Below are 26,643 nucleotides of genomic sequence, written 5' to 3'. Positions count from 1 at the left end.
GGGAGGGAGAAAGAGAGGGGAAGGAGGATGGAGGAGGATAGGATAGGAGGAGGAGAAAGAAAGGGGAAGAGGATAGGGAAGGAGGAGAGGTAGGGGGAAGGAGGATAGAGGAGGAGGATATAGAAAGAGAGGGGAAGGAGGATAGAGGAGGGAGAAAGAGAGGGAAGGAGGATAGAGGAGGAGGAGAAAGAGAGGGGAAGGAGGATAGAGGAGGAGAAAGAGAAGGGAAGGAGGATAGAGGAGGAGGAGAAAGAGAGGGGAAGGAGGATAGAGGAGGAGGAGAAAGAGAAGGGAAGGAGGATAGAGGAGGAGAAGAAAGAGAAGGGAAGGAGGATAGAGGAGGAGGAGAAAGAGAGGGGAAGGAGGACAGAGGAGGGAGGACAGACTGTGTGTGTTTGGTAGAGGATATCATGTTAATGACCATTGTACTCCACTGCTGATGGAGTTCTAATCATTCTGGGAGTGTTTACTAGAATGGCTCGATCTCTAAACCAGATCACACTCAGGACTTTCATCTCCTCTTCCTCTCCTGTGCGTGTGTGTGTGTGTCTGTGTGTGTGTGTCTGTGTGTGTCCATCCTACAGGTAAATCCTACACCATGATAGGTGGTGACGAGTCCATGCAGACCCTGGGGATCATCCCCTGTGCCATCTCCTGGCTCTTCAAACTCATCAACGAGAGGAAGGAGAAGACAGGAGCACGTTTCTCTGTCCGTGTCTCCGCCGTAGAGGTCTGTTACACTTATGGGCAACAGAGCTGCTCTGATTGGTCAAAAGACCAATTAGTGGTAAAAGATCAGAATTGGGCTGCCTGTAAAGGCATTTTAAGGGTCGGTTTCTGAGATTCAGATTAAGGGAGATTCTCCATGCATTTCTATCCAGGACTAGTCTTAATCGGGGTCTGGGAAAACAATCCTTATTCTTTTGTGTACAAATGACTGAATTAACGGTATGCAATATGTATGAGATACTTGTTCTAGGTGTTAGGGAAAGATGTAGAGTTCTGATGGTGGTGTTCTATGTTCTAGGTGTGGGGTAAAGAGGAGAACCTGAAGGACTTGCTATCTGAAGTGGCTACAGGCAGTTTGCAGGACAGCCAGTCCCCTGGAGTCTACCTCTGCGAGGACCCCATCTGTGGCATGCAGGTAAAATGGCACTAGTCAACTTGTTAACTAATCAACTTAACCTTGATTGTCTGGAACAAAACCCTGCACGCTCTGCCGCCATCCAGCTAACTAGTGTCATTATCTAGATGGCTTTGAGCTTTGACTTCAGCAATAGCTACTCTTCCTGGGGTCCATGCTGAACACAGAGACAGAGACGATAACATGAAGTAACTCATGATGAATCCACAAGACTACAAGGAGAGCGACAGAGGTAGTCTGCTGAGAATCTCCCATGGTTGAGACTAGGAGAGTGCTGTGGCTCCTCTAGTGTTTTCCTCTGCTGAGAATCTCCCATGGTTGAGACTAGGAGAGTGCTGTGGCTCCTCTAGTGTTTTCCTCTGCTGAGAATCTCCCATGGTTGAGACTAGGAGAGTGCTGTGGCTCCTCTAGTGTTTTCCTCTGCTGAGAATCTCCCATGGTTGAGACTAGGAGAGTGCTGTGGCTCCTCTAGTGTTTTCCTCTGCTGAGAATCTCCCATGGTTGAGACTAGGAGAGTGCTGTGGCTCCTCTAGTGTTTTCCTCTGCTGAGAATCTCCCATGGTTGAGACTAGGAGAGTGCTGTGGCTCCTCTAGTGTTTTCCTCTGCTGAGAATCTCCATGGTTGAGACTAGGAGAGTGCTGTGGCTCCTCTAGTGTTTTCCTCTGCTGAGAATCTCCCATGGTTGAGACTAGGAGAGTGCTGTGGCTCCTCTAGTGTTTTCCTCTGCTGAGAATATCCCATGGTTGAGACTAGGAGAGTGCTGTGGCTCCTCTAGTGTTTTCCTCTGCTGAGAATATCCCATGGTTGAGACTAGGAGAGTGCTGTGGCTCCTCTAGTGTTTTCCTCTGCTGAGAATCTCCCATGGTTGAGACTAGGAGAGTGCTGTGGCTCCTCTAGTGTTTTCCTCTGCTGAGAATCTCCCATGGTTGAGACTAGGAGAGTGCTGTGGCTCCTCTAGTGTTTTCCTCTGCTGAGAATCTCCCATGGTTGAGACTAGGAGAGTGCTGTGGCTCCTCTATGCTCCTCTAGTGTTTTCCTCTGCTGAGAATCTCCCATGGTTGAGACTAGGAGAGTGCTTTGTTTTCCTCTGCTCCTCTAGTGTTTTCCTCTGCTGAGAATCTCCCATGGTTGAGACTAGGAGAGTGCTGTGGCTCCTCTAGTGTTTTCCTCTGCTGAGAATCTCCCATGGTTGAGACTAGGAGAGTGCTGTGGCTCCTCTAGTGTTTTCCTCTGCTGAGAATCTCCCATGGTTGAGACTAGGAGAGTGCTGTGGCTCCTCTAGTGTTTTCCTCTGCTGAGAATCTCCCATGGTTGAGACTAGGAGAGTGCTGTGGCTCCTCTAGTGTTTTCCTCTGCTGAGAATCTCCCATGGTTGAGACTAGGAGAGTGCTGTGGCTCCTCTAGTGTTTTCCTCTGCTGAGAATCTCCCATGGTTGAGACTAGGAGAGTGCTGTGCTCCTCTAGTGTTTTCCTCTGCTGAGAATCTCCCATGGTTGAGACTAGGAGAGTGCTGTGGCTCCTCTAGTGTTTTCCTCTGCTGAGAATCTCCCATGGTTGAGACTAGGAGAGTGCTGTGGCTCCTCTAGTGTTTTCCTCTGCTGAGAATCTCCCATGGTTGAGACTAGGAGAGTGCTGTGGCTCCTCTAGTGTTTTCCTCTGCTGAGAATCTCCCATGGTTGAGACTAGGAGAGCGCTGTGGCTCCTCTAGCTCTGCTGAGAATCTCCCATGTTGAGACTTTTCCTCTGCTGAGAATCTCCCATGGTTGAGACTAGGAGAGCGCTGTGGCTCCTCTCGTGTTTTCCTCTTCTGTAACTAACTGTGGTGTTATCAAAGGACACCCACACTGCTCAGGCAGCTGGAGGACTGTGTGTGAGGATGGCAGTATCAGACCTAGAGCACTGTAGTAGTATATTATGATATATCTCTGTGTGTCTACCCCCAGGCACTAGGCTCTGTTGTCTTAGCTGGCTGTTTTTCACCTAACAATGTCTCTATGGAGACACACACACACATGCAGAGAGGCACACACATGTGCACGCTCATATGCACAAACATATGCGTTTGTACACACGCATGCATGCAAGTGCTTATACATACACACATACACAAGCACTTGTGCACACACATGCATGCACACACACACACACACACACACACACACACACACACACACACACACACACACACACACACACACACACACACACACACACACACACACACACACACACACACACACACACACACACACACACCTTATCTGTAGAGAAGAGCAAAACCGCAAACTTCATAAAGGAATCAGAACACTGCCAGCTAACCCACCAGTTATCTATCCCCCTGTGTGGATTGGTCCTCAGTTGGTGCTTTTCTCTTCCGGGTTGATTTAGCAACTATGCTTCATAATGGAGGAAGGGAGGGAGGTGGGGGGGGGGGGCTCGTGAGCATGTGTGATTTGGCAGCCTTAGGTCTTAATGTGGTTGTCTAACTGTGTTGCCCTTAGCTGGTTTAGCTTTCTGCTCATTTAGGGATTATCGTTGTGTCTTTTCTAAACATCAATAAGAGAAACAGACAGACAGGATTTTAACACCATTATGTTATATGTAGATGCGATTAGTGTGTGTGGGTGCGTTCGTGCGTGTGTGTGGTTATATGTTGATAGGATTAGTGTGTATGGTTAAATGTCGATAGGAGTATTGTGTGTGAGACAGGGGTATCAGTGTAAACCCTAGCTAATCTGAGATAATCTCATGCTGTAATGATACCCCGCAGCAGTTTAGTGATAATGTGAGTCTCACTCTACAGACACTACACACTGCATCACGCACTCACACGCACACACACACTTACACAAACACACAGAAATGACTGTTGTTTGTAAAATTAGTATTTGTTTTCTCCTAATAGTGAAACCAAAGTCAAATTTACTAAAGAATGAAAGTGTCTTTTCTCATCTACTCTGTAATGTACTCCCCAGCTCCAGAACCAGAGTGAGCTGCGAGCCCCCACATCAGAGAAAGCAGCCTTCTTCCTGGATGCAGCCATAGCAGCTCGCTATAGCAACAGAGCTGACTCCGACCCGGAGGAGCATCTCAACTCACACATGCTGTTCACACTGCACATCTACCAGTACCGCATGGAGAAGACTGGCAAGGGAGGGAGTGAGTACTGCACACACACACACACACACACACTTTAATGGACACTACTGTTCTTTAAAATATAAGTAAAATAATGAAAATGTCACCCTAGACTGTATGGCCTCTACAGTACTGATTGATACTATATATTTATATATACTATATATTTATAGTTAAAAAAATATATATAATCTGTGATGATTTGATTATAAACACAAACTAAAGACATTCATCAACGACAGCTAGGAGAGTGTGCTTCAGATCGCCTGTATCTCATCCTCTGCAGCTCTGGGCTCGTTTGAGTTTGACTCCCGCTGTATCTGTCGTGTCCCAGGTTGTCAGTGAGACTGTCTCCGTGCTAATTATACAGTGTGATGTCACGAGCCCTTTTGAGGGAATAAATAGTGTGTGATAGCGTAGTGAGATGCTTGATAAAATGGCTAGGAGAATGTGTTGTTAGCCTGTACCAGCCCCATTTCTCCACCGCCGGTATAGGCCCGTGATCTATCTTCTTCCTCTTCTCACCGAGGAGATTCAATCCTCAAGGTACATTTTACGGATCAAATGGTGTAGTCGAGGGTCATACAGATGTAGGATCATAATTTGATCACTTTTGGAGTGTATTTCAGTTGTAAAAAAGCTTCTAAAGTTTGTAATTTCCACTTTGAAATTGCAGACTTGATTTGCCCTCACAAAGTCTGTATCAACTACAAAAATGTATATTAATTATGACACATAATAATATGCATTTCCTGATGCTGCATGATTATTCTCCTGCTGTAGCAAACTGGCTCACGTTAAGATCCTTCTGTCCATCTATATCATAACCCTTTCGTAACTCATTAACTGCCCTCCTCCACATCACAATTCATTTGGTCATAATGGTCTATAATGCACACATGAAAAGTCTATGTAGGAATTCTATGCAGTCAAAGTCAAATACATTGTTTTCAATTTATAAAGCATTTATAGCTAAGCACGTAATGCTAGTTAACTGTGCAGTTTGCCACTGGTCTATAACACCAACATTAAAGGTCTATGAATGAATTCTATGCAGGGTCATTCCATGTCATTTCAACAAGCCATGACACCCACCATCTCAAATTGTTTTGAAATCGCTTCTGTAGTTAGAAACATAAGATTTGCATTCCTGCAATATTATTTTGTTTAAATATCATTTGATCTCTAAGAAATTAAGCTAATTGATTGCTCCGAAATTTGCCATTTTAATTTATAGGATTTGTATAATATTCAATAAATATAGTAGCTAACATCCGATTTGGACTAAACTTTTTAATAACAATGAGTAAGACATGAGGAATATAAATAAATGGTCAGAATCCACCCACGGAATCCACACACGTCACGCTAATCCCAACCCAACAATGAGTATATCGTATCAGTTCTCTCTGTCTGACAAGTAGTATGTAGTACTGTTTCTTCATCTTTTGTAATGAATTCTCAGTGAAATTGGTGGTGTTCAGAGAAATGAGTCATTGAAGTTGTTAGGTTCATGTCCCATTCTGCATCCTGATATTACCTGGTTCTAACCACTAGATGGTGCTGTTCCTGTTAATGGCTGATATTTTTTTAAAGACCCCCCATTAACTTTTTAGCATTTGTGGCAGAAATCCAATCCAAATCAATGGTACCTATATTAGCATTTTCACACTTCATATTAGTACGTTTTACTCACTAAAACAGTTGTTGCTAGCTTTGAGTCTGAAATTAGGAATTTAATTTGAATGCTTTGAATATTAGTCTTTGTTAAATCTATTCAAGTAAAGTCAAACTGGAAAATGTCAATAGTAGGATTCTTCGGCGATGTCCTCAGCAATTGTTTTCTGTGCTAGCTAGCTAACATTACATCTGGAAAAATTGAAATAAATGTTCATTTGTTCATGAAAATTTTCATAAAATATGTTCATATTTCCTTTACCATTCTGTGTTTTTTTGATAAGGGAGGCATGTTTATAAATCCATCATAAATGCTTTATGAATGGAAGAAAAGAGATGACAGTACATTAACCCCATAAAATTCATACATAGACCTTTAATGATGGTGTTGTAGATCAGAGTAACAAACTACACAGTTAATTACCATGACGTGCTCAGCTATAAACGCTTTATGAATGGGTCCCGTGTGGCTCAGTTAGTAGAGCATTGTGCTTGCAACTCCAGGCTAAAGGGTTCGATTCCCATGGGGGACCAGTATGGGGAAAAAAGGTCTGAAAATGTATACTGTAAGTCACTCTGGACAAAAATGTCAAATGCAATGAGAAAATATGTTTGACTTTACTTTGACTGCATATAATTCATACATAGACCCTTTATGTGTCCATTATAGACCAGTATGACCAACTTAATTGTGATGTGGAGGAGGGCTGTTAATAAGTTACGGAAGAGTTATGATATGACACTGAACTACGCGCTTTGATCCGTAAACTTTACCCTGATAAGTCCACCCTGTGGAGACCACCCTGTGGAGTCCACCCTGTGGAGACCACCCTGTGGAGTCCACCCTGTGGAGACCACCCTGTGAAGTCCACCCTGTGGAGTCCACCCTGTGGAGACCACCCTGTGAAGTCCACCCTGTGGAGTCCACCCTGTGAAGTCCACCCTGTGGAGACCACCCTGTGGAGACCACCCTGTGGAGTACACCCTGTGGAGACCACCCTGTGGAGTCCACCCTGTGGAGACCACCCTGTGGAGTCCACCCTGTGGAGACCACCCTGTGGAGTCCACCCTGTGGAGACCACCCTGTGGAGTCCACCCTGTGGAGACCACCCTGTGGAGTACACCCTGTGGAGTCCACCCTGTGGAGACCACCCTGTGGAGTCCACCCTGTGGAGTCCACCCTGTGGAGACATTCATGCCCCATTGACCTCCGTGAGAAGAAGAAGAATCATTCTCAACATGGTTTGGCCTTTTGGCCCGTGGGGGAAATGGGTCTGGTACAGGCTATATATCAGCATCATTCTCAAAACAGGTTTGGCCTTTGGCATGTTCACTAATAAATGCTTTGGATAGATTTCCATTTAATATTACGTGGGGACCTGTTAAACACATTTATGTCTGGATATTTATATAAATGCTTATATATCAGCATCATTCTCAACATGGTTTGGCCTTTACACTGGCCCGTGGACACAGAGATTGCTCTGAAATGGGTCTGGTACAGGCTATATATCAGCATCATACTCAAAACATGGTTTGGCCTTTTGGCCCGTGGGCAAATGGGTCTGGTAAGCAGGCTATATATCAGCATCATTCTCAACATGGTTTGGCCTTTTGGCCCGTGGGGGAAATGGGTCTGGTAAACATCCGGCTATATATCAGCATCATTCTCAACATGGTTTGGCCTTTTGGCCCGTGGGGGAAATGGGTCTGGTACAGGCTATATATCAGCATCATTCTCAACGGTTTGGCCTTTTGGCATGTTCACTAATAAATGCTTTGGATAGATTTCATTAACATTTAATATTACGGTTGGGACCTGTTATAACACATTTATGAAATGCTTATAGATATTTATATAAATGCGTTATGAATATGAAGTCAAAGTAAATCTTTACCGCTCGTTGGAACAGCTACTCACACACATTCACACAGACGGAGAGACATGCACACACACACACTCATGCACACATTAATACACTGACACACACTTGGACACAGAGATTGCTCTGAGAAGGTAAATTGGATATACATGTACTGTGGGGGCCCAGAGAGGTGTTCATTATTGACTGACTTTGAGCATACACAAGGAAGACTGTGTATAACCCCCTCGAGCTGGGTGAGCCTGACGGGCCGGCTGAGGCACGGGTCTGGACAAGCCAGGCGTGGGAGCCTGTCAATCCTGCTGAGGCCTGGTAGCCCGATGATCCGGCTGACGTGGATTGTGCGCCTTCCGAGCCAACCGGGGCAAGGAAGCATCTCGATCCGGCTAGGGCATGGAAACCTCTCGATCCGGCTAGGGCACGGAAACCTCTCGATCCGTCTAGGGCATGGAAACCTCTCGATCCGTCTAGGGCATGGAAACCTCTCGATCCGGCTAGGGCATGGAAACCTCTCGATCCGGCTAGGGCATGGAAACCTCTCAATCCGGCTAGGGCATGGAAACCTCTCGATCCGGCTAGGGCATGGAAACCTCTCGATCCGGCTAGGGCATGGAAACCTCTCGATCCGGCTAGGGCATGGAAACCTCTCGATCCGGCTAGGGCACGGAAACCTCTCGATCCGGCTAGGGCACGGAAACCTCTCGATCTGGCTAGGGCATGGAAACCTCTCGATCCGGCTAGGGCATGGAAACCTCTCGATCCATCTAGGGCACGGAAACCTCTCGATCTGGCTAGGGCATGGAAACCTCTCGATCTGGCTAGGGCATGGAAACCTCTCGATCCGGCTAGGGCATGGAAACCTCTCGATCCGGCTAGGGCATGGAAACCTCTCGATCCGGCTAGGGCATGGAAACCTCTCGATCCGGCTAGGGCATGGAAACCTCTCGATCCGGCTAGGGCATTGAAACCTCTCGATCCGGCTAGGGCTTTGGAAACCTCTCGATCCGGCTCGGGCATGGAAACCTCTCGATCCGGCTAGGGCACGGAAACCTCTCGATCCGGCTAGGGCATGGAAACCTCTCGATCCGGCTAGGGCATGGAAACCTCTCGATCCGGCTAGGGCATGGAAACCTCTCGATCCGGCTAGGGCATGGAAACCTCTCGATCCGGCTAGGGCACGGAAACCTCTCGATCCGGCTAGGGCACGGAAACCTCTCGATCCGGCTAGGGCATGGAAACCTCTCGATCTGGCTAGGGCATGGAAACCTCTCGATCCGTCTAGGGAACGGAAACCTCTCGATCTGGCTAGGGCATGGAAACCTCTCGATCCGGCTAGGGCATGGAAACCTCTCGATCCAGCTAGGGCATGGAAACCTCTCGATCCGGCTAAACCTCTCCATCTAGGGGGCATGGAAACCTCTCGATCCGGCTAGGGCATGGAAACCTCTCGATCCGGCTAGGGCATGGAAACCTCTCGATCCGGCTAGGGCTTTGGAAACCTCTCGATCCGGCTAGGGCATTGAAAACCTCTCGATCCGGCTAGGGCATGGAAACCTCTCGATCCGGCTAGGGCATGGAAACCTCTCGATCCTAACACCCTGGCTAGGGCAACGGAAACCTCTCGATCCGGCTAGGGCACGGAAACCTCTCGAAAGACTCGGCTAGGGTTTCACACTGGAAACCTCTCGATCCGGCTAGGGTTTCCTAACACACTGTGAAAGACCTCTCGATCCGTCACACTGCTGTTACTGGGTTTCCTAACACACTGTGAAAGACTGTTACTCTCCATCCGGCTAACACACTGGGACACGGAAACCTCTCCATCCGGCTAGGGCACGGAAACCTCTCCATCCGGCTAACACACTGTGAAAGACTGTTACTGGGTTTCCTAACACCCTGTGAAAGACTGTTACTGGGTTTCCTAACACCCTGTGAAAGACTGTTACTGGGTTTCCTAACACCCTGTGAAAGACTGTTACTGGGTTTCCTAACACCCTGTGAAATACAAAATAATATATGTTTGGCACAACAATTAATAATAATAATTAATATATCTCTTGCGCACCCCCTTTCTCCCTCTCTCTCTCCTCCTTCTTTCTCCCTCTCCTTCTCTCTCTCTCTCCTCCTCCCCGCTGTCTCTCTCCCTCCCCCTCTCCTCCGTCTCTTTCTCCCTCCCCTCATTTTCTCTCATTCTCTTTCTCCCTCTCCTTCTCTCTCTCCTCCTCCCCGCTGTCTCTCTCTCCCTCCCTCTCTCTTCTCCTTCTCTTTCTCCCTCCCCTCCCTCTCACTCCCCCTCCTCCTCCCCGCTGTCTCCCTCTCTCCCCCCTCTCTCTCACCACCTTCCCCACCTTTCTCTCTCTCCCCTGCCCTCCCTCCTCTCTCGCTCTCTCTCCCCCCTGGCCTCCCTCCCTCCCCTCCCTCTCTCTCCAGTGTCAGGAGGGCGCAGTAGACTCCACCTGATAGACCTGGGCAGCTGTGTGAAGGTGCTGGGAGGAGGGAAGGGGAGGGACAGCAGTGGTAGTAGCAGCACCACAGCAGCAGGGCTGTGTCTGTCTCTGTCTGCCCTGGGGAACGTCATCCTGGCTCTGGTCAACGGCAGCAAACACATCCCTTACAAGTACGTGTCTACTGTGTGTGTGTGTGGGGGGAGTTGTATTAGGTTTCACTCTCACCAAAATCTGTCCAAAATTAACCAATGTATGGCCTTATTTTGGACCTAAGCTTATCGCCTGCCTTCCCGCCTTTGGGACTCTCAATGTGGCGGAGACATGAGTATCTCACTATATACAGATCTCTGGACGGATCCGTTTTTACGCCTGCTATGTTAAGTTAGAAACAAACAGATCGCATAGACCGCATGAGAGAGGAATGTACACAACATAACTACGAGAGGGACAGAAAGTATGCCTTATGTACTTTGAAGAACTAGTGAAATAATCTTGTCAGAAAGCTCTGCAGCACACTTAGGCAGGCTGGCTAAATAGCATGACTAAAGACAGTACAGTATGGGGAGCACAGATAATATTAGATGGTCTGGCTAGCTGACTGCTACAGCCTGAACTGAGATGAGGACTTTAAAGTAATGACAAAAATATGAAGTAATCAAATAAAAAACAGGTTTTATTATTATTTCATATGTTTCTACTTATATTATTACCCAATGTGGACCTGACAGAGAATATTGAATATTTTTATGTTTTGGCAATTGAATGTTCACCTTGAATTTCCATTAAAAAACTCTAGAACCATTGTAATGTCATTATTTCCTAATGTATTTAATGTAAAAAAATATATATATATAAAATAAAAAAAATAAAAACCCTTCTGATTTTCTAATAGTCGAACCAAAACCGAACTGACCTCAGAAAGCACGAATCGCTCAACACTAGTATGTATATGTGTGTGAGTATGTATTCATCTGTGAGTGTGTGTGTTACAAAGGACCTCTTGGAGGTGAGATTCAATGGCCTTACAATATCAGTCAGACACAATAAGCTAGTTCTTTTTAACATCTATTTCATACTAATCTATAGGACTTGTTTAGAGACTTGGCCTTCCCTAAATAACCCTAACTTTGGGACTGAGTGGGACTGGGTCAGCTGCCGCTAGTGACTGGCTCATTAGGGATCTCTATGGCTGCATTTACCCAATTCTGATCTTTTGCCACTAATTGATCTTTTAACAATAGTTAGGCAAAAGATACACACTCATATACATACATATTTACACATATACACACATACACACTCATATACACACATACACACTCATATACACACATACACACTCATATACACACATACACACTCATATAAACACATACACACTCATATACACACATACACACTCATATACATACATATTCACACATACACACATACACACTCATATACACACTTATACACACTCATATACACACATACACACTCATATACACATATACACACTCATATACACACATACACACTCCTATACACATATATTCACACATATACACACTCATATACACACTCATACACACACTCATATACACACTCATATACACACTCATATACACTCATATACACTCATACTCACACATACACACTCATATACACACATACACACTCATATACACACATATTCACTCAAATACACACATATTCACACACACACTCATATACACTCATACTAACACATACACACTCATATACACACATATTCACACATATACAGAATCAAGATCAGAATTGGGCTGCCTGTGTAAACGCAGCCTAGATATCCACCCCAATATATCACATTAATGTAATATTAATATTACACTTTAAACATAAGAATAAAGTTGGGTTTAAACGTGCTAATGATTGTAGATATATTAATGAGACAGAAAGCTTAAATATGCAGATCATTCCACACACGAGCTCCATGATTCCTGTATGCCCCTGCTTAATTCTGCACAACTAACAGGAATTCGATATTAATAATGTATAGAATTACATTTTCTCTATGATCTGATCAGTGTGGCTTAATGCTTGCTGAAGGGAGAGAGAGAGAGAGACAGAGGGGGGGAGTGCAAGTGCGAGAGAGAAGGAGAGGGGGGAGAGAGAGAAGGAGAGCGGGGAGAGAGAGAAGGAGAGCGGGAGAGAGAAGGAGAGGGGGAGAGAGAGAAGGAGAGCGGGAGAGAGAGAAGGAGAGCGGGAGAGAGAGAAGGAGAGCGGGAGAGAGAAGGAGAGGGGGAGAGAGAGAGGAGAGGGAGGGGGAGAGAGAGAAGGAGAGCAGGGAGAGGGAGAAGGAGGGGGGAGAGAGGGGAGAGAGAGAGGGGGAAAGAGAGGAGAGGGGGGAGAGAGAGAAGGAGGGGGAGAGAGAGAAGGAGAGTGGGGGAGAGAAGGAGAGGGAGGAGAGAGGGGGAGAGAGAAGGAGAGGGGGAGGGAGGAGAAGGAGAGGGGGAGGGAGGAGAGAGGGGGAGAGAAGGAGAGGGGGAGAGAGAGAAGGAGAGGGGGAGAGAGAAGGAGAGAGGAGGGGGGGGAGAGAAGGAGAGGGGGGGAGAGAGGAGAGGGGGGAGGAGAGGAGGGGGAGAGAGAGAGAAGGAGAGGGGAGAGAAGGAGAGGAGAGAGAGGGAGAGAGAGAGAGGAGAGAGGGGGAGAAGCGAGAGAGGAGAGGAGAGAGAGGGAGGGGAGAGAGAGAGAGGGGAGAGAGAAGGGGGGGAGAGAGAGAAGGGAGGGGGAGAGAAGAGAGGGGGAGAGAGAGAAGGAGAGAGGGGAGAGAGAGAGGAGAGGAGAGGGGAGAGAGAGAGAGAGAGGGGATGAGAGAGGGGAGGGAGAGAAGGAGAGGGAGAGAGAGAGAGGAGAGGGAGAGAGAGAAGGAGAGGGGGAGAGAGAAGGAGAGGGGAGAGAGAAGGAGAGGGGGAGAGAGAGAAGGAGAGGGGGAGTGCGAGAGAAGGAGAGGGGGAGAGGAGAGAGAGAAGGAGAGGGGAGAGAGGAGGGAGAGAGAGAAGGAGAGGGGGAGAGAGACAGAGGGGGAGGAGAGGGGAGAGGGGAGAGGGGAGAGAGAAGGAGAGGGGAGAGAGAGAGGAGGAGGGGGAGAGAGAAGGAGAGGGGGGAGAGAGAGAAGGAGAGGGGAGAGGGAGAGAGAAGGAGAGGGGAGAGAGAGAAGGAGAGGGGAGATAGAGAGAGAGGAGAGGGGGGAGTGCAGAGGGAGAGAAGGAGAGAGAGAGGAGAGGGGGAGAGAGAGAGGAGAGGGGGAGAGAGAGAAGGAGAGGGGGAGAGAGAGGAGAGGAGGAGGGGGAGAGAGAAGGAGAGGGGGAGAGAGAGAAGGAGGGGGGAGAGAAGGAGAGAGAGAGACAAGGAGAGGGGAGAGAGAAGGAGAGGGGAGAGAGAGAGAAGGAGAGGGGAGAAGAGGAGAAGGAGAGGGGAGAAGGGGTGAGAGGGGGAGAGGGGAAGGAGAGAGGAGGAGGGGGAGAGAGAAGGAGAGGGGGAGAGAGAGAGAAGGAGAGGGGGAGAGAGGAGAGGAGGGGAGAGAGAGAAGGAGAGAAGGAGAGAGAGAAGGAGAGGGGGGAGAGAGAGAAGGAGAGGGGGAGAGAGAGAGAGGAGAGGGGAGAGAAGGAGAGGGGGAGAGAAGGAGAGGGGGAGAGAGAGGAGGAGGGGGAGAGAGAGAAGGAGAGGGGGAGAGGAGAGAGGAGAGGGGGAGAGAGAGGAGGGGGGAGAGAGAGAGAGAGGAGGAGGGGAGAGAGAAGGAGAGGGGGAGGAGAGAGAGAAGGAGAGGGGGAGAGAGAGAAGGGGGAGTAGAGGAGAGAGAGAGAGGAGAGGAGAGAGAGAGAAGGAGAGGGGGAGAGAGAGAAGGAGGGGGGAGAGAGAGGAGAGGGGGAGAGAGAAGGAGAGGAGAGAGATAGAAGGAGAGGGAGAAGAGAGGGGGAGAGAGAGAAGGAGGGGGAGAGGGGAGAGAGAGAAGGAGAGGGGAGAGGAGAGGGGGAGAAGGGAGAGAGGGAGAGAGAGAGAAGGAAGAGGGGGAGAAGGAGAGGGGGAGAGAGAAGGAGAGGGGGAGAGGAAGGAGAGGGGAGGGGGAGGGAGAGAGGTGAGAGAGAGAAGGAGAGGGGGGAGACAGAAGGAGAGGGGGAGAGAGAGAGGAGAGGGGGAGAGAGAGAAGGAGAGGGGGGAGAGAGAGAAGGAGAGGGGAGAGGGAGAAGGAGAGGGGGGAGAGAGAGGGGGAGAGGAGGGGAGAGGGAGAAGGAGAGGGCGGAGAGAGAAGGAGAGGGGGGAGAGAGAGAAGGAGAGGGGAGAGGGAGAGGGAGATACGTAGGTTGCTGTGGGTTTGATTTAAAGCCCAATAACAGATGCTGCTTCATATTCATCTACCTGAGAATGCTGGAAAGAAGTTTTTAGTTGAGTTTTTTCATGAGGAGAAGGAGTGAGATCATGAGAGAGGGTGGATTGACGTGAAAGAGGAGAGAGTTTGAAGGAAAGAGAGAGGCAGAGAAGAGCACAAGGAGGTAAGCAGTGACACGAAAGCAGGGGAGAAAGGCTGTGAAAGAAACAGTGATGTGCATATTTAAATGTTTTCCGGGAATATGCAGGCTCTCCTCCTCTCCCTCCATCCCTCCTCCAGGGCAGATAGCTCAGCGCTCAAATTTATTCACTAACTCAGCATTTACATTGCAAAGCACCCCACCGCTTTAAGCCGGAACTGTAAACATTACACACACGGAAGCATACACATGCATATACACACATACACACACTTACACACTCATATACACACACATACACACTCATATACACACATACACACTCATATACACACATACACACTCATATACACACATACACACACTTACACACTCCTATACACTCATACACACTCATATACACACATACACACTCATATACACTCACACACACTCCTATACACACATACACACTCATACACACACATACACACACACTCCTATACACTCATACACACTCATATACACACACACACTACACACACTCATATACACACATACACACATATACACACATACACACACAAACACACTCACTCATACACACTCATATACACACATACACACTCATACACACTCATATACACACATACACACTCATATACACACATACACACACATACACACTCATACACACTCATATACACACATACACACTCATATACACACATACACACTCATATACACACATACACACTCATATACACACATACACACTCATATACACACATACACACGCATATACACACATACACACACATACACACTCCTATACACTCATACACACTCATATACACACATACACACTCATATACACTCATATACACACATACACACTCATATACACACATACACACGCATATACACACATACACACACATACACACTCATATACACTCATACACACTCATATACACACATACACACTCATATACACTCATACACACTCATATACACACATACACACTCATACACACTCATACACACGCATATACACACATACACACACATACACACTCATATACACTCATACACACTCATATACACACATACACACTCATATACACTCATACACACTCATATACACACATACACACTCATACACACTCATATACACTCATACACACTCATATACACACATACACACTCACATGCACACATACACACTCACATGCACACATACACACTCATATACACACATACACACTCATATACACACATACACACTCATATACACACACATACACACTCATATACACACTCATATACACACATACACACTCATACACACTCATATACACACATACACACTCATATACACTCATATACACACCTACACACTCATATACACACATACACACTCATATACACTCATATACACACTCATATACACATATACACACATACACACTCATATACACATATACATGCATGAGTAGGAATGTTTTCTCTCTCATTCATTCTCGCTCTCTCTCACACACACACTCTCTTTCTCTCTCTCTCTCTCTCTCTCTCTCTCTCACACACACGCACACACACATATATACATACATATATATTTATACATATATATATATATACATATACATATATAAATACATATATATATATATCTGTATATACACACACACATATATAGATATATATATATATATATACACACACACACACACACACACACACATAATTATAGTTTGGGGCCATTTGCAGGGAGTGTAATGTAAGTTACTGGAATGCACCATAAATTAATATAAAACCTGTTCTGCACAAATCACTGATTTTATGCTTAATTTAATTAGACTGAAACACTCTCAGCTCCAATCTTTTTTCCTCTTTCTTTCTTTTCTACCCGTGAGATCAATTAAGAGATGATTGAAATGTCAGACATGGAAGATAAAATTATCAACGCTTATGTGATGAAGACTAATGACATGACTCACAGAGGCAGAGAGAGAGAGCGAGAAAGGCAAAGAGAGAGGGATGGAGAGAGAGAGAGGGTGGGAGAAACAGAGAGAGAGAGCTGGAGAGGGTGGGAGAGAAAGAGTGGGAGAAAGAGAGAGTGGGAGAGAGAGAGCGAGAGAGAGAGAGAGAGAGTGGGGGAGAGAGAGAGAAACAGGGAGAGGGTGGGAGAGAAAGAGTGGGAGGGAGAGAGCTGGAGAGGGTGGGAGAGAGAGTGGGAGGGAGAGAGCTGGAGAGGGTGGGAGAGAAAGAATGGGAGGAGAGAGCTGGAGAGGGTGGGAGAGAAAGAGTGGGAGGGAGAGAGAGGGTGGGAGAGAAAGAGAGAGAAACAGGGAGAGGGTGGGAGAGAGAGTGGGAGAAAGAGAGCAGGAGAGGGTGGGAGAGAAAGAATGGGAGAAAGAGAGCGGGAGAGGGGGGAGAGAAAGAGAGAGAGAAACAGGGAGAGGGTGGGAGAGAAAGAGAGAGAAAACAGGAAGAGGGTGGGAGAGAGAGCTGGAGAGGGTGGGAGAGAAAGAGAGAGAGAACAGGGAGAGGGTGGGAGAGAAAGAGAGAGAAAACAGGAAGAGGGTGGGAGAGAGAGTGGGAGGGAGAGAGCTGGAGAGGGTGGGAGAGAAAAAGAGAGAGAAACAGGGAGAGGGTGGGAGAGAAAGAGAGAGAGAAACAGGAAGAGGGTGGGAGGGAGAGAGCTGGAGAGGGTGGGAGAGAAGAGAGAGTAACAGGGAGAGGGTGGGAGAGCGAGTGGGAGGGAGAGAGCTTATGTGATGAAGACTAATGACATGACTCACAGAGGCAGAGAGAGAGAGCGAGAAAGGCCAAGAGAGAGGGATGGAGAGAGAGAGAGGGTGGGAGAAACAGAGAGAGAGAGCTGGAGAGGGTGGGAGAGAAAGAGTGGGAGAAAGAGAGAGTGGGAGAGAGAGAGTGGGGGAGAGAGAAAGAAACCGGGAGAGGGTGGGAGAGAAAGAGTGGGAGAGGGTGGGAGAGAAAGAGTGGGGGAGAGAGCTGGAGAGGGTGGGAGAGGGAGAGAGCTGGAGAGGGTGGGAGAGAAAGAGTGGGAGGGAGAGAGCTGGAGAGGGTGGGAGAGAAAGAGTGGGAGGGAGAGAGAGAGAGGGAGAGAATCAGAAGAAGAAGAGAGAAAACAGGGAGAGGGTGGGAGAGAGAGTGGGAGAAAGAGAGCAGGAGAGGGTGGGAGAGAAAGAGAGAGAGAAACAGGGAGAGGGTGGGAGAGAAAGAATGGGAGAAAGAGAGCGGGAGAGGGTGGGAGAGAAAGAGAAGAGAGAAACAGGGAGAGGGTGGGAGAGAAAGAGAGAGAGAACAGGAAGAGGGTGGGAGAGAGAGAGCTGGAGAGGGTGGGAGAGAAAGAGAGAGAGAAACAGGGAGAGGGTGGGAGAGAAAGAGAGAGAGAAACAGGAAGAGGGTGGGAGAGAGAGTGGGAGGGAGAGGGTGGGAGAGAAAAAGAGAGAGAAACAGGGAGAGGGTGGGAGAGAAAGAGAGAGAGAAACAGGAAGAGGGTGGGAGGGAGAGAGCTGGAGAGGGTGGGAGAGAGAAAAGAGAGAGAAACAGGGAGAGGGTGGGAGAGAAAGAGAGAGAGAAACAGGAAGAGGGTGGGAGAGAGAGTGGGAGGGAGAGAGCTGGAGAGGGTGGGAGAGAAAGAGAGAAACAGGGAGAGGGTGGGAGAGCGAGTGGGAGGGAGAGAGCTGGAGAGGGTGGGAGAGAAAGAGAGAAACAGGGAGAGGGTGGGAGAGCGAGTGGGAGGGAGAGAGCTGGAGAGGGTGGGAGAGAAAGAGAGAGAGAAACAGGGAGAGGGTGGGAGAGCGAGTGGGAGGGAGAGAGCTGGAGAGGGTGGGAGAGAAAGGGTGGGAGAGAACTGGGACAAACCAGGTTTCCATCCAACCTTTTAAGTAAATGTCAGATGAAAAAATGTTGACGAAACAAAATACTCTAAAAAAGGTGGGATCTTTGTGTCGGTAAAATGTATAAATGTGAGATATTGGGTCTTATTCTGGTGACATGATGCTTGGCAGCCATTTGACAAATATTGAGAATCTCGCTCGTTTGTTCATAGTAATCTCCTCATGTAGTAGGCTATACCTGCACTATATCTGCCAGCTGTTGGTTCGAGCCGAGGCTGTTGGTTCGAGGAGAGGGGAGGGAGAGAGAGCTGGAGAGAGATTGGGAGAGAAGGAATTAGGAGAGAACCGAGGCTGTTGGTTCGAGCCGAGGCTGTTGGTTCGAGCCGAGGCTGTTGGTTCGAGCCGAGGCCAGTGGGCGCATATATAACGCAACATTTTCTGTGAGAAAACCATCAGTAGAGTTGAAAATGCAATTGAAACCCATTTAACTTGTCTTTTTTATTCGATACATGGGAATTTAACCGCAGAAGTAATGTTTATGTTCTCTGCGTCATCACACACAGACTTTTATCCGCAACAAGTCAATTTAATGGAAACACATCTTTGGTGGGAAAATGTGCATATTTAATTTATGCAGATTTGAGAATATTCACATCTGTCGCCAATTGGATGGAAACCTACAGGACAAAAAGAAGACATAATGTACGAGGAAAGGGAGAAAGAGGAGAATATGGAGGATAGATGAAGAGATGAAAAGAGGGAGATATCTGAGAAAAAAGGATGGGATGGGATGTGCGTGTGTGTGTGTGTGTGTGTGTGTGTGTGTGTGTGTGTGTGTGTGTGTGTGTGTGTGTGTGTGTGTGTGTGTGTGTGTGTGTGTGTGTGTGTGTGTGTGTGTGTGTGTGTGTGTGTGTGTGGTGCGGTGGGGATGGGAGCTGGCTGGCTGGGGGCTGTGTTTTTATAAAAGGAGGACAGCAGCATGAGGTATTGAGCCACAGAGGAACCTGAGCTCCATTCAGCCCTGAGGGTCTCAAGCAGCGTACAGAAGTTAACACGTGTATACACATTACACACACACACACACAATTAACCCTATAACTAACAAACAGGACAGGGAGAGCGTTAAATAGACACACAGTCCTACCTGCAGCTCCTGTCCCATCTGCTCCAGCCAGGGAGATTCACTGGAGCTAATGCTCAGATCTGGAGGTCATCTTAAGATAGCTAGGTGGGACAAACATATCACAGTCATAGTAAGTACATTTACCCTGAAAAAAAGAGCTCCAGTGCCTTCAGAAAGTATTCATACCCCTTGACCTTCCACTTTTAGTTGTTACAGCCTGAATTCAAAATGGATTAAATTGATGTTTTTCCTGTCCACCATCTACACACAATACCCCATAATGAGAAAGTGAAAAAAAAAATTGAAATGTTTACAAATGTATTGAAAATGAAATGCAGAAATATCAAATTTCCATAAGTATTCACACCCCTGGGCCTCCCAGAGTGCCGCAGCGGTCTAAGACACAACATCGCACTGCTTGAGGACGCATGGCTCTCAACCTTCGCAGCTCCGGAGTCATTTTCAGGTCTTGCCATAGCTTTTCAAGTAGATTTAACTTGGCCACTTTGGAACATTCACAGTCTTCTTTTCCTCTAGGACTTAGCTCCATTCCGTAATTTTTTTTCCTGAAAAACTCCCCAGTCCTTAATGATTACAAGGATACCCATAACAGGATGCAGCCACCACTATGCTTGAAAATATTGAGAGTAGTACTCAGTAGTACTGGATTTGCCCCAAACAAAATACTTAAGTAAATTGCTTGGCCACATTTTTCACAGTATTTCTTTAGGGCCTTGTTGCTAACAGGATGTATGTTTGGGAATATTTGTATTCTGTACAGGCTTCCTTCTTTTCACTCTGTCACTTAGATTAGTATTGTGGAGTAACGACAATGTTGTTGATCCATCCTCAGTTTTCTCCCATCACAACCATTAAACCCTGTAACTGTTTTAAAGTCACCATTGGCCTCATGGTGAAATCCTTGAGTGGTTTCCTTCCTCTCCGGCAACTGAGTTAGGAAGGACGCCTGTATCTTTGTAGTGACTGAGTGTATTGATAGACCATCCAAAGTGAAACATAATAACTTCTTCATGCTCAAAAGGATATTCAATGTCTGCTTTTTATGTATTTTTACCCATCTACCAATCAGTGCCCTTCTTAGTGAGGCATTGGAAAACCTCCCGTGTGTGTGTGCCTTTACGTACTGTATGTGTGCTTATACCTGTGTTTGTGTGTGTGCTTGATGTATCGTGTGTGTGTTCCAGGGACAGTAAGCTGTCCATGCTACTGAGAGAGTCGCTGGGCAACATGAACTGCCGGACTACCATGATCGCACACATCTCCTCGTCGCCTAGCAACTTCTCTGACACGCTCTCCACGATCCAGATCGCCTCGCGCCTCCTCCGCATGAAGAAGAAGAAGACCAAAGTCAGCATGGTACATACATGATCAATTAATCAGTCATTCAATCAGTCATTCATACAACTAGTGCGTTACATTGCTAATACATTTCACAGTTCTTTTTCAGTTATTTTTTCTATATGTCCATATTGATATTTCAGCAAAGAAGTTTACTTTCAGTATTAATGTAACTTGATGACAGTATTAAAATGATAGGTCAATTAAATGTAGATTCTAAATGGTTTATTTAAACAAATTTTTTTTTTCTCTCATCCATTCATCCCCCTCTCTCTTTCAGCAATACACGTCCAGTTCGTCAGGGGGTGAGAGTTCGTGTGAGGAGGGGCGTATGCGTCGCCCCACTCACCTGAGACCGTTCCACTCCCGTAGCTCTGCAGACTCAGACCTGCCCCTGCTGCACCTCTCCAGCGACCCAGACAACTACTCCAGCAGCGAGCAGTCCTGTGACACTGTCATCTATGTGGGTCCCAATGGGGGTGCCATCTCGGACCGCGAGCTGACCGACAATGAGGGCCCGCCAGAGTTCGTCCCTGTCATCCCTGTTTTGCCGACTACGCCACCTCTGCAGCAGCAGCAGACAGTACTCCCCCAGGCTCAGCTTGTCCCTACACAGACACACACCCAGCCCACTACCGAGCCCCTCAACGCCCCCAACCAGCCCCCACTCCCCCTTCTCCAGCCCCCATTCCCTCTCCTCCAGCCCCCGCTCCCCCTCCTCCAGCCCCCATTCCCTCTCCTCCAGCCCCCATTCCCTCTCCTCCAGCCCCTGGGTCATCCCCTGCCCCCGTGCCAGAGGAAGGGGCGGAGTGCCTGAAGTGCAACACCTTCGCTGAGCTGCAGGAGCGTCTGGGGTGTATCGACGGGAGCGAGGAGGTGGCAAAGTTCCCCTTCGAGGAGGTGCCGGCTAACAGGGGGGCTAAGCCCGACACCCTGGTTCCCCCAGGGTATGAGATGGGGCGTAAAGGAGGGGTGGTGGAGGAGGTAGAGCCCCTCAGGAGGATGTCCAACGACCAGCAGCTCCAGGAGATCAGGGAGGTGGTGGAGGAGGCAGAACTGGCCCAGACCATGATAGAGAGTCTGAGCCTGACCGGCAGCTGCAGTGTGACGGGAAGCAGTGGAGCAGGACATACCAACACCAACCCTCTACAGAGGGCCAAGAGTGCCAGCCTCCATGACAGGTAAGACATGTTTGTTTGTTTGGATCCCCATTAGCTGTTACTCAACGGCTTCTCTCTGGGATCCACACGAAACACAACACAAAACCTACATTAGTTTGTGTAGTTTTATCAACTGATTTATAATGTGTATGTATCTTGAAGGTATGTTTGTTCTTAATATCTTCCATTTTTTCATTATTTCTATTCCTTTTTATTTGATTGACAGTCGTGAGTCTCTGAGCGCGGGCAGTAGCAGTGATGGTAAGCCCCGCCCCCTGGGCTCTCCTCGGCTGGGCATCGCATCTCTTACCAAGACCTCTGACTACCGACCTCCCTCCTCACCCTCACAGCGCTGCAAGGTACACTATCTGGCTTTGACACCTCCTCTACTGTCTTTGGATGTATTTATGCAATTATTGTGTGGAGTTTTAACACTGACCTCATAAAAATGCATTTCCATGAAAATGTACTGCATCACCGTGAAGCATATTTGGGTCATTGAAAAGAGCTACATAATCCAACATCTGATCATGATTATTATCCAGGTCTACACCCAGAAGGGTGTGATGCCGGGAACGCCCCCTCTGTCCTGCCAGAGTCTGTCTACTGCAGACAGTCTGACTGCAGACAGTGTGAGGTCCTCTACAGAGTCCCTGCTGCAGCCGGTGTCCCTGTCCAGAACCTCCCCCGCGGGGATGAGTCCCCGGGACCTCAAACGAACCAACTCCTCGTCTGCTAGCCTGGGGTCGGCTGAGACACTGTGTGATGAGAATGTTCCTCAGATTCCTCTGGATGGACGCAGGGATAGTAAGTCGTACCCTTCATTCTGTTACTGTGACTGATACAATAGATTTTTGAAGAAGGTTTTCACGTATGATACTGGTTTCCTTACATTTTCTCTCTTTTTCCCTGCTGTCCTTTCCTTGTCTGTTCCCCCTCTTTCTTCTTCCCATCTCTCGACTCCCTCCCATAGCCCCAACTCCAGCCCCCAACCCTAGCTCTCTGGGGGAAGACGAGCTGGTGTTTACACTGGGGTGTAAGGAGGGGCTGGAGGTCCGGGGCCTGCTGGAGGGTGGCAGCCGTCCCACCAGCATCATTAGCTTCAGCAGCGACTGTTCCGTCACTGCACTGGACTCGGGGTCCCGCCCTATCTCCATCAACAGCAGCATCATCGAGGACCTGGAGCACTATGGAATCAACACTACTGTCATTGCTACGACCACCAGGGTGATCCCCATAACAACCGCCTCCGTCGCCGGAGTGATCGCCATGGCGGAGGTCAGCATGGCAAAGCTTTGTGTGGAAGGAGAGGCGATGGCGGCGGTGCCTAGCCGACGGTCATCCATCTCATCGTGGCTCAGTGACCTGAGTGTTGTTAGCGACGGAGATCAGTCTCTGCACAGCTTCAGCCAGTCCCATGGACACGGGGAGGCTCTGGCCGAACCAGACCCCACACCGGTCCCTCTCTGTGGGGAAAAGGAGCAGGGCGAGGCGTCCCTGGGTTATGGAGGAAGGGAGACTCCTGAGAGCGAAGTAGCATTGTCTGAAGACGTAAAGGGGAGGGAGACTAAAGAGAGGCTGAAGAGACTGCCCCCCTCCCTCAGTAAGACCACCATCTCCCTCTCTGACATGCAGACCCTGGGGGCCTCCAGCAACTTCCTCCCCTTCAGGACCAACATTACAGTCCACCCCTGTGTGGCCGTCAAACCCATGGTCATACTCTCCTCCCTTACCAAGACTCACCTGCTGCCCAAGGACCCAGCCAAGACTGCCTCAGCCCTGGTCCTGGCCTCCATGTCCAGCGAGCTCAGCTCCGATGACCCCTGGATGAAGAGAGACAGAGTGGACGTGAGGCCCAAGGAGCTGGTGTGTGAGGTGAAGCCAGAGAAGTGGGTGGTGGACCCACCAGTCAAGACAGACCCAGCTAAGAGCAGCCAGGCCTGGCCCCAGGGTGACAGGGCCAGCAGGGTGGACAGTGGCTATGGAGGGGACCGTCACAGCTCCAGCAGCGGGGAGGCCATCTCCTCTCCAGACTCCTGTAAGAGGGTAGTGGACGGCTCTGAGATGGTGCTGGTCAGTTCTGGGGAGTGTCTGGTGACTCCTGTCTACTCTGCCGACATTCTGCGCACCGCCAGTCTGCCCCGTGGCTGGCACCGGCTCAACCGCCACGACGGCCTGGATGAGGACCCACTCCGCTACGACGCTAACGGAGGGGGGGGGGAGTACCGAGGTCTGGGGGTCACCTCTTCCACCCCCTGTAGTCCCAGGGCGACCCTGGACCGAAGTGGGTATTCCGGGAAACATGGCCTGTTTTCCCGCCAGAAAGGTATACCACCGCTGCCACCAGTACGCAAGTCCAGTCTGGACCAGAAGAACAGGGCAGAAGGCCCCCTCAGCCCCATGCACGCAGCCAGCCATGGCCTCTCCTTCTTGAGGAGTACCCCGGAGGACCTGGGCATGCCTGGTGGAGGGAAACACAAGGGGTGCAATGTGGAGAGCAGCAGGTTATTCAGTGCTAAACTAGAGCAACTGGCTAACAGAACCAACTCTCTGGGTCGGTCCCATGGAGGTCACAGCTCTCATGGCCCCCACTACGACTGCCTCTCTTTGGAGAGGGGGGAGGTCCTCAGCTCCTTGGGCTGGAAGGTGTCAACCGGAGGGGGGAGGGGGGACTGCACCATGCCCCGTACCGGACGCAGCCTCACCCGTGGCGGCTCATTGTCATCCTCCTCCCCTAATGGGAACGGTTTCGGTAACAGCCCTGGCAGCGCTCCCCAGTCACCCAAGTCGAGCCAGTCCAAGATCTCAGCGGTCAGCAAGCTCCTGATGGCCAGCCCTAAGGCCCGCAGCCTGTCGGCCTCCAGCACCAAGAAGCTCAGCTTCTCCACCAAGTCTCTGCCCCAGTCTGTCAACCGCAGCTCCAGTCTTCCTCCCAACGGAAAGCCCCAGGCCCAGGGTCAGACCTCCATCCAGGGTCAGGGACAGAACCAGGCACCCAGCTCTGGCTCCTGGTCCACCCAGTCTCTGAGTCGCAACCGAGGGGGAGGCCTGGCCGCCAAGCTGCCACTGAGAGCCGTCAACGGACGCATCTCTGAGCTGCTCCAGGGCAGCGGAGGCTCTCGATCCGCTGGTCACAACCGAGGAGGAGGCTCCGAGGCTGGGGAGGAGAGGGGCGCTGGAGGGGGTGGAGGTGGTGTCGGGGCACAGGGAGAGGAAGGACCCATGGTAGTCCACACCCTCCCGTCTCCCTACAGTAAGATCACAGCGCCCAGGCAGCCGCATCGCTGCAGCAGTGGTCATGCCAGTGACAACAGTAGTGTTCTGAGTGGAGAGCTGCCCCCGGCCATGGGGAAGACAGCCCTGTTCTACCACAGCGGGGGCAGCAGTGGCTACGAGAGCATGTTGAGGGACAGCGAGGCCACAGGAAGCACCTCCTCTGCCCAGGACTCTCTGAGCGAACACAGCTCAGCCACCAGCAGCAGCCGCCGCAGCCTCAAGAACAACAAGAAGAAGAACAACAGCACAGGTCAGCTCCTTTAATACTGCTTCCCAGTTACAGTGGGGCAAAAAAGTATTTAGTCAGCCACCAATTGTGCAAGTTCTCCCACTTAAAAAGATGAGAGAGGACCTGTAATTTTCATCGTAGGTACATTTCAACTATGACAGACAAAATGAGAGAAAAAAATCCAGAAAATCACATTGTAAGATTTTTTGTGAATTTATTTGCAAATTATGGTGGTAAATACCTTTAACTTCTTCTTTAAGAAGCTCCTCTGTCCACTCGTTACCTGTCACTGTATGTAAATGGGATTTTTTTTTAATTGTACGTACCAAAATTGTAAAAAAAAAACTGTTTTCGCTTTGTCATTATGGGGTGTTGTGTGTAAATTAATGTAATCCATTTTAGAATAAGGCTGTAATGTAAAAACATGTGGAAAAGGGGTCTGAATACTTTCTGAATGCACTGTAAATATGGGTACAAATGGGTTACTCGTGGTGAGTCAGATCTGTCTGGGTGACCTTTCTATAACCTGGGAGACAGAGAGACACTCAGAACCTCTTACCCTGTGTGTGAATTCATAAAAAGTGTCTGCCAATGTCTATGCAAGTGTACATTCCAGCACAGTGATCAGATAAGATGGACTAACAAAATGCACTCCTCTCTCCCCTCTTTCTCTTTTCTCCTCTTGTCTACTCCTCTCTCTCCCCTCTCTCTTTTCTCCTCTTGTCTACTCTCTCTCCCCTCTCTCTTTTCTCCTCTTGTCTACTCCTCTCTCTCCCCTCTCTCTTTTCTCCTCTTGTCTACTCCACTCTCTCTCCCCTCTCTCTTTTCTCCTCTTGTCTACTCCACTCTCTCTCCTCCCTCTTTC

General features: G+C 48.7%; 1 protein-coding gene across 1 annotated transcript in view; it reads left to right on the top strand.

The window, feature by feature from the left end:
- The window catches only part of LOC135508389 (kinesin-like protein KIF26B), a 233,089-nt gene that overhangs the window by 180,141 nt on the left and 26,305 nt on the right, over window positions 1-26,643 (top strand). Inside the window, 10 exon segments of the mRNA XM_064928533.1 lie at window positions 585-730; window positions 1,028-1,144; window positions 4,121-4,304; window positions 10,274-10,460; window positions 20,960-21,131; window positions 21,394-21,901; window positions 21,904-22,294; window positions 22,500-22,632; window positions 22,819-23,080; window positions 23,247-25,799. Coding sequence (XP_064784605.1) covers window positions 585-730; window positions 1,028-1,144; window positions 4,121-4,304; window positions 10,274-10,460; window positions 20,960-21,131; window positions 21,394-21,901; window positions 21,904-22,294; window positions 22,500-22,632; window positions 22,819-23,080; window positions 23,247-25,799 — 4,653 coding nt within the window.

This window comes from Oncorhynchus masou, chromosome 21 (assembly GCF_036934945.1).
Source record: "Oncorhynchus masou masou isolate Uvic2021 chromosome 21, UVic_Omas_1.1, whole genome shotgun sequence".
In the NCBI taxonomy this organism is placed as follows: domain Eukaryota; kingdom Metazoa; phylum Chordata; class Actinopteri; order Salmoniformes; family Salmonidae; genus Oncorhynchus; species Oncorhynchus masou.
The sequence above is the reverse complement of the archived record's forward strand: the minus strand, read 5'-3'. Positions and strand labels throughout refer to the sequence as shown.